The sequence below is a fragment of the Rattus rattus genome, chromosome 8 (assembly GCF_011064425.1).
Source record: "Rattus rattus isolate New Zealand chromosome 8, Rrattus_CSIRO_v1, whole genome shotgun sequence".
Lineage (NCBI taxonomy): Eukaryota > Metazoa > Chordata > Mammalia > Rodentia > Muridae > Rattus > Rattus rattus.
In genome coordinates, this window is record NC_046161.1 from 43,533,464 (window position 1) to 43,543,023 (window position 9,560).

General features: G+C 43.9%; 1 protein-coding gene across 1 annotated transcript; it reads right to left on the bottom strand.

Moving 5' to 3' along the window:
- Positions 1-3,895: 3,895 nt before the first annotated feature.
- Positions 3,896-4,585, bottom strand: Cldn25 (claudin 25). Its single transcript, XM_032911435.1, has one exon. It carries the CDS (start codon positions 4,583-4,585, stop codon positions 3,896-3,898), a length of 690 nt encoding a protein of 229 aa, XP_032767326.1.
- Positions 4,586-9,560: the final 4,975 nt, after the last annotated feature.

The window sequence follows — 9,560 nt, forward strand, 5'->3', positions numbered from 1 at the left end:
CCTGTCTCAGAGCAGAAACCAACCAACCAAGCAAACACACCTATTAGTTACAAGTAAGAGGAGACTCACTTGGCGATCGATGCGGCTCAGTGTTGGAGCATTTGCCTGGCACGCTCAGGGTCCTGTGTTCAAGGCCCAGCACTTCAAATAATTAGCAGGGGCTTGGGGGGGTTGGGTAAGTTCATTTTTACCCTACACATCTCTAGAAAACTAGAAACATTGAAGAGATGAAGCAACTAGAAAGGGCTACACGAGAGCCCCTTTCAGACCTTCAGTCTTCACTATCTTCTTGGCCCAAAGAAATGGGTGTCCTAGAAGCCGGGCCTCCTGGTCCTGAGTCCACCGTGGCTCTGCAGTTGATAAAATGCTTGCTTCATTTGCATGGGGCAAATCATGAATTCCACCCCCAGCAGCAAAAATTGGTTTGTCTGATGCCTGAAATCTCAACTCTGAAGGTGGAGACAGGGCTCAGAAGTTCAAAGTCATGCTCAGCTACATAGAGAGTTCCAAAGCAGTGCTCTAGACAGGAAACGAGGAGTCTTATCTTTCCCAGTGAAATTACAAAGTTGGGTTTTTTTTCCTTTTTTTGGGGGGGCTGGGGACCGAACCCAGGGCCTTGCACTTGCTAGGCAAGTTGAGCTAAATCCCCAACCCGTTTTTTTTTCTTTTTTGGTTTGTTTGTTTTGTTTTTTGTTTTTGTTTTTAATTTGGGGGTGGGGAGAGTGTTCTATTGGGGATTGACTAGGGACTCAGCAATGTCAGGCAAGCTGTCAAGGATACATCCCTAGCCTCTAAAATGTTTTCAATTAGATCAACTTAGAAGCACGTGAGAGAAGTCCTTGTTAAGTATTTAAGCAGTTCTGTTTTCAGCTCTCACTTGGCCTTCAATGCAGGTGGATAAAGATTGTGATGTAGGAGATCAGTGCCTCTGTGAATGCTGCCCCTGTTCCTGCATGCCAGACAGCCCCCATTACCAGCCGTGCCCTTGTATCCTTCACAGGGAGGGGTGGGGAGACAGGATATCCTAACAGTGCTCTAGTTCGTGTCCATTTCTCTGTGGAGAAAGCAATAGAAAACCAATGTCACCAACACCTGTGAACACAGGATTAGGATGAGGGACTAGAGAGCCCCCAGGAGGCACAGGTGAGCCAGGTGTCCACCAAATCCCTGGTTAGGCTAAACAGTGCAAAGGAAGATTTTCCGAGTCTTCGGGTGCAGCCCGTCCAGTGAAGCAGCAGGATGAGGTTCAGAAGGGCACCCTCAATGTCAACTCTTGACTTAGCTACAAGTGTGTTGCTTCAGGTCCCCCTCGTTAGCAAAGGGAGCAGTCAGATGTGCTCTTCTGCTCTGAAAACCTTGGAGGACCTTACATAACTGTCTCAACTGCACAGCTATTAAGCTGCAGCGGGCTGTGTGACAGGGACAAGCCCTCGTGAAGGAGGCACGATGCTGCTGCAGTCAGGGGCCGGGCTCTCTGCCAGGCTGATGCTTGGTGGGTGGGGTTCCTATGATGCTGAGAAGGGCAACAGCATCCTTACATGAGGGCCTTGAAGATGCTTCGAGGTCTAATTCCATCCCGCACCATCAGCCGCCGCTGCTGCTGCCCCCTCCTCCTCCTCCCCCTCTTCCTCCTCCTCTTCCTCCTCCTCCTCTTCCTCCTCCTCCCCCCAACCTGTCCACTCACCCTTACCTTTGCAACAGCTTCCAGTTCTTCAAGGTGCCCAGCTGTGACTCTGAGGACTTCACTGCCTCTGATTTGAGTGGTTTTACTTTAATGTCTGTTTTTTGTCTGACTGAGGACCCTGGGTACAATGTGTCTGGTTTTCAGTTAGTTCCCAACACAACATGGTAAGTGCTTATAAATACTTGTTAAATGAGAGAATTAACAACTGGATGGATGAGTGCTGGTCTCACAAAGCAGGCACTCTATGGACCAGGGATCCTTGGGTATTTGAGTCTCACTTCTTACTGACACTTGGCCCACCACACATTGAACCTGTTGAGAAAGGGGGGTAGCTGAGGAAAACAGTCATCAGAAAAAGTCTTCTGATTGGCCAGAGAAGAACAGAATATGCTTTGGTGCACACAGAATAATCAGGATTATGTTCATCCTGACGTTTGTCTCAGTATGTTTGTGTTTGCTCATAGATGAGCGCACATTAAAGGAAAGGGCCTTTCCAGAGAAACCTGACTCCCAGGGCCCCAGCTTTCAATCGGAAGGGAAAAGTTGTTGAGAAGTGTGCAGTTCCATTTCCTTAGCCAGACGTGTTCTTTCTTTTCCTTCTAAGACGAGGTCTCTGTAGCCCTGACCAGCCTTGAACTGACGACACCACGTGCCTCTCCTGGAGTGATGGGATACAAAGTGTGCACCAGCACACCTAATTCCTTATTAAACACTTTATCTTTTATTTTGGACATTGTGGTGTTGGAGAAGTGGTGCGTACATATTGCCACAGTGTGTGCAGAGGCCAGAGGACAATTTTGTGGAACCAGTTCTCTATTACCGTTGTATAGGTTCTGGGCATCAGACTCAGGTCATCAACTTGATGGCAAGTGTCCTCAGTCACTTGTTAGCCTGGGAAAATGGCATTTTGCAAAAGGATGCTGGTTTGGGCTGCGTTGGTTATTCTGTAGTGTTGGAGATCAAATCCAAAGTCTTACTAGGTAGATTTCCAAACACTGGACCTCCCCAGGCCCAAATAATACAAATAACAATAAAGTTCCTCTCCCCCCTACTCGACCCACCTCTGTGTCTGTCTCTGTGTTTGTTCCCCTTACCCCCCTCCTCTTTCTCTTTGTCAAGGTTTTATGTGGCCTGGGCTGGTCTTGAATTTCTGATCCGCTTGCCTCCACCTCCCAAGTGCTAGGATCACAAGCAAGTACCACCACACCTGCTCTTATCGAGTGCTGGGGATGGAACCCAGAACTTTCTCTATGTTAAGTAGGCAAGCACTCTACACGCTGAAACCCTCCTCTGTAATAAAAAGTTTATAGTGTGCTTTTTTCTTTTTTTTTTTTTTTTTTTTTTTCATGAGGTTTTTTTGCACAGACATTTTTTTGGAGCTGAGAATTTTTTTCACACACAAGCCCACCTTGGATGGTAATAAATAGGCACAACTGCCTTGAGGAACCAGCTTGTCCCAGTGTAGTCAGTTGAGTTTGCTAGTTTTAGCAGTGAAAGTACAGAGTCCCAGACAAATCAAGAAAGTTAAGGACCTTACTGGTCACAGGGACCGAATGGCTTCATGACGCAGCAGAAATAAAGCGGTGCCCTTCTAGAACACTGGGCATCTAAAAGCAGCCAGAGACTTGTGATTCAAATCTCATACCTGAGGAGTCCGGTGGGTTGATAACTAACTTTCCTTTGCCAACACATCAACATTTCTAGGTAGGCATGCAGTACCTCTTCACACTAGATTTAAAACATCTTCATTAATAATAAAGAGATTAAGTAAATAATACTATGAGGGTTATTATAATTGCTTTTATGATTTCAACACAGTAACCTAAGCTGGCTTTGAATTTAGGACAGTTCTCTTGCATTACAAGTGAGAGCCACCATGATCTCCCCACCACCAAAGCTTGAGACAGCATCTCACCATGCAGGCAAGGTTGGCCTTAAATTCTCAGTTCTTTCAGCTTTCCCATGTGTTGAAATTATAAGCATGAAGCATTACCTTCAATTGAAAGCATTTCTATATAAATAAAATCTCAAATGAGATGAACTTGTTTGTAAGAAACTGTCCTGATTTTTAATTCTCAACTGAAGTTCTCAGATCACCAAGATAATCAAACCTTTGACAAATCTGATAGCAACAGAACCATGAAGGGTGAGGAAGAGAAAAGAGCCTACTGACATTCCTTTATTATAGAGATTTCTAGGCAGACCCTAGCTCTAGATGACCTGGTTCACTGGTCTTGGTGTGAGGTGGAAGGAACCATCAAATTCCTCTACTGGAGTACAGGCTGGTGGGGCTGTGGCTTCAGCCGTCCAAGGAGATGATCCCTCTTCATTTTCCAGGCAAGCAGAGAAGATGAGGAGAAGTCCACCCAGAGCTAGGAAAAGCCCAGCAGCCCAGCCCAGGAACAAGGCGTCTCCAAACTCCCACCGGGGCACAATTTCAGGGATGCTGTCATCCCAGAAGTCTTGGAATGTGGCATAGGCCACCCAGGAGACTGGAAAGAGGGTGGTGGCTGAAGCTGATGCTTCCAAAGTCCCTCCCAGGAGGCACAGCCGAGTCTTGAAAATTCCTCTGGGCCTGTGAAACCGGAAGCATTCCAACCCACAGCCCGATAGCAGAAGTCCCAACAGTCCCAGCCCATGGGAAGCCACCATGAGAATTCGAGCTACCTGTAGCTCTTGGGGCAGAGACAAAAAGGACTCGAAGGATTTACATACAGTGCCAGCTTCCTCCTGATTCACACAAGCCTCCCAGAGTCCCGAGACCCAGGTTTCCATTTCATTCAGATCCAGATTGAGAGTCTTCCACTGGGGAAGAACGGTGGTGACACAGGAGCATACCCAGCCAAGGACAGAGAGGAGCAGACCTCCAAGCTGGACTCTCCCACGGAAGCTACAGGCCATGGCTGTGCCCTCTGCAGTAGAGGATAATGAACTCACGGACTGGCCAGCAGGGGTGACTTTCTGGGAAGTTAAGAGTAGATGGACGTTGCAGAGAACTCTGGTGTTAATTTTCAACGCAGCAGCTGAGACAGGTGCTCAGAATCTGGTAGTATTTGGCCTAGGGGTGTGGCCGAGATCAGGTGTGGGGATGGATTCTGAAGGGTCCCATGAAAGAGTCCAATAGCCAGAGAGTAATTTATCACTGTGCTTGATAAATATATTCATAAAGTCAAAAAAATCACTTCTTGACTCTGAGGTTGCAAAATTGGTGTTCTGGAAATACACCTTGACATGATCTTTCCCAAGGACATTTTCATACTTTTAAATATATGAGGCAAGTAAACAGGCTCAGTGGGTAAAGATGCTTGCAGCCAAGTGAGACAACCTGAGTTCAAGGCCAAGGTCTCACATTTTAGAAGGAGAGAACCGATTTGTATGCGTGTGCACACATGTCTGAATAAATGTGACTGAGAATTAAAAATATGTATAGACTTGGATGGAGACTTTATCTAAAGGACGTTTATCTATTTTCTAGGTAACTATATAGGAAGATTTATTTTAAACATCCACTGAAGCTTGTTAATAATTATACATTTTGGGTAATATAAGACAGTCATTTAAAAGTGATATTGAGGGCTGGAGAGATGGCTCAGCGGTTAAGAGCACTGGCCTCTCTTCCAGAGGTCCTGAGTTCAATTCCCAGCATCCACATGGTGGCTCACAACCATCTGTAAAGAAATCGGATGCCCTCTTCTGGTGTATCTGAAGACAGCTACAGTGTACTTATATATAATAAATGAATAAATCTTTAAAAAATAAAAAGAACCATCATTAAGAGTAGGTTTTGAAAAAAAATTAAAGTTACAAGACCTGGCTTCAAGGTCCCTAATTCATTCTCCTAGGCACTATTTCCAGAGCTCAGAGTGATAAGGGGACAAAAGAGCAGGTCAGCTGCATGTAGTTAATTAGGACAAAACAGGCAGTTGGTTATATATTTTTACAACTATGCACCTTGGTGTAGATAATAGCAATCTATATTCTTTACCAGTTAACAGACAATCAAGAAAACACTTGGAGAAGTGGGATAGGTATTTCTTCCTAGCCCTGGAACATGAACTTGTTTGATCCTGCCAGGAAGACGTTGTCCTTGAGAGGACTTGACTTAGACAACTGTCTCCTTACAAGTTGTCCTGGAGATGTCTGAACCCAGACAACTCTTTACAACAGAAGCTGTTTGGCTATGGGGAAGTCCCCACCTCCCTTAGGGCCTGGGGCCTTGAATTTAGTTTCTAAAAACAAAATGGTAGTCCTTAGAGTAAGTTTCTATTGCTCCTTCCTAACAGTACATGTAAAATAATTTTTAAATCTTTCTGCGTCTGAGTTTTGCTTTAAACAAAATGTTAACTTGTTATATTAATGTTAGGTTTGTGTTAGTTTTTAATTTCCTTACTCATGCCTTTACACATTTAATAAGTTTTTCATTTGATATTTTGTGATCAGAAAACCCATACATTTTAAGATTAATATTGCTCAATCCAGGTGAATTTCCCTGCTGCTTTGCCTAGACCCAGAACATCCCTGGAGAGAAGTGCTCCCTCTGTGATTCCCTGCCGACCCAAAGGCATCTGCGGATAGCTGTCAATCACACCAGCTTCTGTTATGTCTGTTGCTGCTTCTAAGCCACAGGGCCTGATGGGAAAGGAAGTGATGTGCACTTTTGGGTCATGGTTAAATGCCAGGCTTGGGGTTGGGTGCTTGGCATTGAATTTTGATTCTGACACTGTGTGGAGCACCTTAGGGGAATGACCAAGGTCTCCTGGCTGGTAGGGGACAGAAATAACTCCGAGCTAAGTGACTTGGACTTGAACACTTCAGGTTCTTGTCCCCAGCCACAGCATTGACCAAGCATGTGGCTAAGAGCTCATCTTTATGGCAGAACAAAAGAAACCTGGGGTTTGTTGCGCTGAAGTCATAAAGGTCTGGCCAGTGTGTTCTCTTTTCATGCTTTGGGTATGTGTGCATAGCACGTGCGTACATGTGCATGCGTAAGCGTGTGGAGACCAGAAGCTGTCCAGTGTTGTCTTCTATTGTTTGCCATCTTATTTATTAATTAAAAAGTTTACTTATTTATAAAGGGCACTATTCTATCAGGTGCATCTATCTGATAGAGGGTCAGGTATGTAAAATATATAAAGAACTAGAAAAACTTGGCATCAAGAAAGCAAAGTTAAAAAAAAAAAAATGGGGAGCAGGGCTGGAGAGATGGCTCAGCGGTTAAGAGCACCGACTGCTCTTCCAGAGGTCCTGAGTTCAATTCCCAGCAACCACATGGTGGCTCACAACCATCTGTAAAGAGATCTGATGCCCTCTTCTGGTGTGTCTGAAAACAGCTACAGTGTACTTATATATAATAAATGAATAAATCTTAAAAAAAAAAAGGGGGGGGATCAGAACTAAGCAGACAGTTGTGCCTCTGAGTTCAAGGATATCCTGGTCTACAGAGTGAGTTCCTGGACAGCCAGAGTTACACAAAGTGTCTTGAAAAACAAAGCAAGCAAATATACAGATAAAAAGAAAAATAAGTGTTTAATATTCTTAGTTACCAGGGAAATGCAAATCAAAGCTTTTCTTGTCTCTTTTGGCTTCTGGGAGCATAATCTCATTATGTAGTCCTTGGCTGGCCTGAAACTCATTATATAATCCAGGCTGGCCACAAACTATATAGATCAGGCCTCTGCCTGCCACCAGGCCTACCTATTTTTTTTTTAATTTTTATGTGTATGAGTATAGTGTCCACAGAACCAGAAGGGAGCATCAGATGCCCTGGGACTAGAGTTGCAGACAGTTGTAAGCTGCAATACAATAGAGTGCTGGGATTTGAACTCAGGATCTCTTAAGTGCTGAGCTGTCTTTCCAGCCTCATATTTCTCAAGAAATAATTTAGCTCTGGGCTCATTATTTGGATGAGCTCACTCCAAAAGCAAAATCACAAAATTATTTTTTTAAAAAGATTTATTTTTATGTGAGTATGTGAGTACACTGTCACTGTAATCAGACACACCAAAGAGGTCATTGGATCCCATTGCAGATGGTTGTGAGCCACCATGTGGTTGCTGGGAATTGAACTCAGGACCTCTGGAAGAACAGTCAGTGTTCTTAACTGCTGAGCCATCTCTCCAGCCCCACAAAATTATTTGTAATTCTGTAATTTCCCCTAAAGAGTCTTCCCCACTCTGTGTTTTCCATCGGTCATTTATTTTGAAAATAATCGCTGTGTTGTTTTGTGATCATTAATTCACATGTTAGGGTCTCCAAACCTAGCACAGAGCTTGCCATGTAGTATTCCTCAATGAAAACACAAGGCAGGTGTTCAGAAATTTCATCTGTGGGTTATTTTTTTGTCATTGGGCATTTATTGTTAGTAACATTTAGTATTCAAGTAAGGCTGAGAGGGCTTAGTCAGAGCTGCTTTCCAAGGACAGTCTGGCCACCTTAGAGCACTTGCTTTCTCAGCCCAAGGCTCATTCTCTTTCCCCACAGAACCGGAACCACCTGCCCTTTCCTCTATTAGGATAAGCTGAATTGTTTTACAGACACAATGTTGCAATGGACCTAGGGAGTCAGGATCTAATTATGGTCGGGTCTCACAGGACACCCTTTAAAGAATGAAAGATGCTTTAATCAAAGCGGTACATGTTTATTGCAGAACAACAGAAAAAGAAAAGGACATGAAGAAGCAGCCTAAGCCATTAAAGTCCACCCAGAGACCACCACCATCACCATACACACACACACACACACACCACACACACCACACAAACACATACCAAACACACACACACATACACACACCACACAAACACACACCACACAAACACACACACACACACACACACACACACACACACACACACACACTTCAGTCTTTGAGACAAGGTCTTTGTAGGCCTGTAGGCTTGGAACTCACTAGTAGACCAGGCTTACCTCAGACTCACAGATACTCACCTACCTTTGCCTCCTCAGTGCTGAATGCTTGGATTAAAGGCGTGTGCGACCATGAACAGCCTGTACCTCTATTTTATTTTTTTAGAAAGAAGAATCATACTATACAGTGTGACTATCTCCTAGTATGCAGTACCTATCAATAATGAAACGATTTTATTATTTTTAGTATTTCTTTTATGTGTATGTGTCTGGTGTATTTATGTGTACTATATATGTACAGGAACTCGCAGAGGTCAAAAGAAGACATTGGATTCCCTAGATTGAATTACAGGTGTTTGGGAGCTGTTTCATGTAGGACCGGAACCTGGGTCCTCCCCAAGGCTAGTTCCCTTAACTACTAAGCCGTCTCTCAGTTAAAGAATGTTCAAGGTCACAAAAAGTCAAGCTCTCAGTGCAAGAATTTTCCTTTCAATCATCAATATACTAGGACAAAGGGTAAATTAGCAAGAGAAAGGATGACATTTGTATAAACTTCAACTTGTTTGTTGGTCTTATTGCTTGCTCTTAGAAGGTAACCGGAGACAGATAACACCTGTTCTAAATCCCTGCTGATTTAACCACCTGTATCGGCACCCTTGTCTGTTATTTTTAAACTTTATGATATTGCTGTGCTAATGGCATTCATTCCATTTGGCTTTTGTAAACAGCTTGCTTGCTCTGCCAGCCAAGTAACAAAAACGTGTATAAAGAGGACAAGATGCTCTTACAGCACACCTCTCCCACAAAGAGTGTCGCCTTGGTAATAACGCTTTCTGGAATCAGCTGTCTTCCGGTCAAATCCCTGTATGCAGGAGGCTGAGGCAGGAGGACAGCTATGAATTTGATGCCTTCTGGGGCTATAGAGACCATGTCTCAAAACAAAGCAAAAAGAAATCGCTGAAAACTTTAAAAACTAAACAACAATAAAAAGCTTTTGGTGAAACTTATTTGT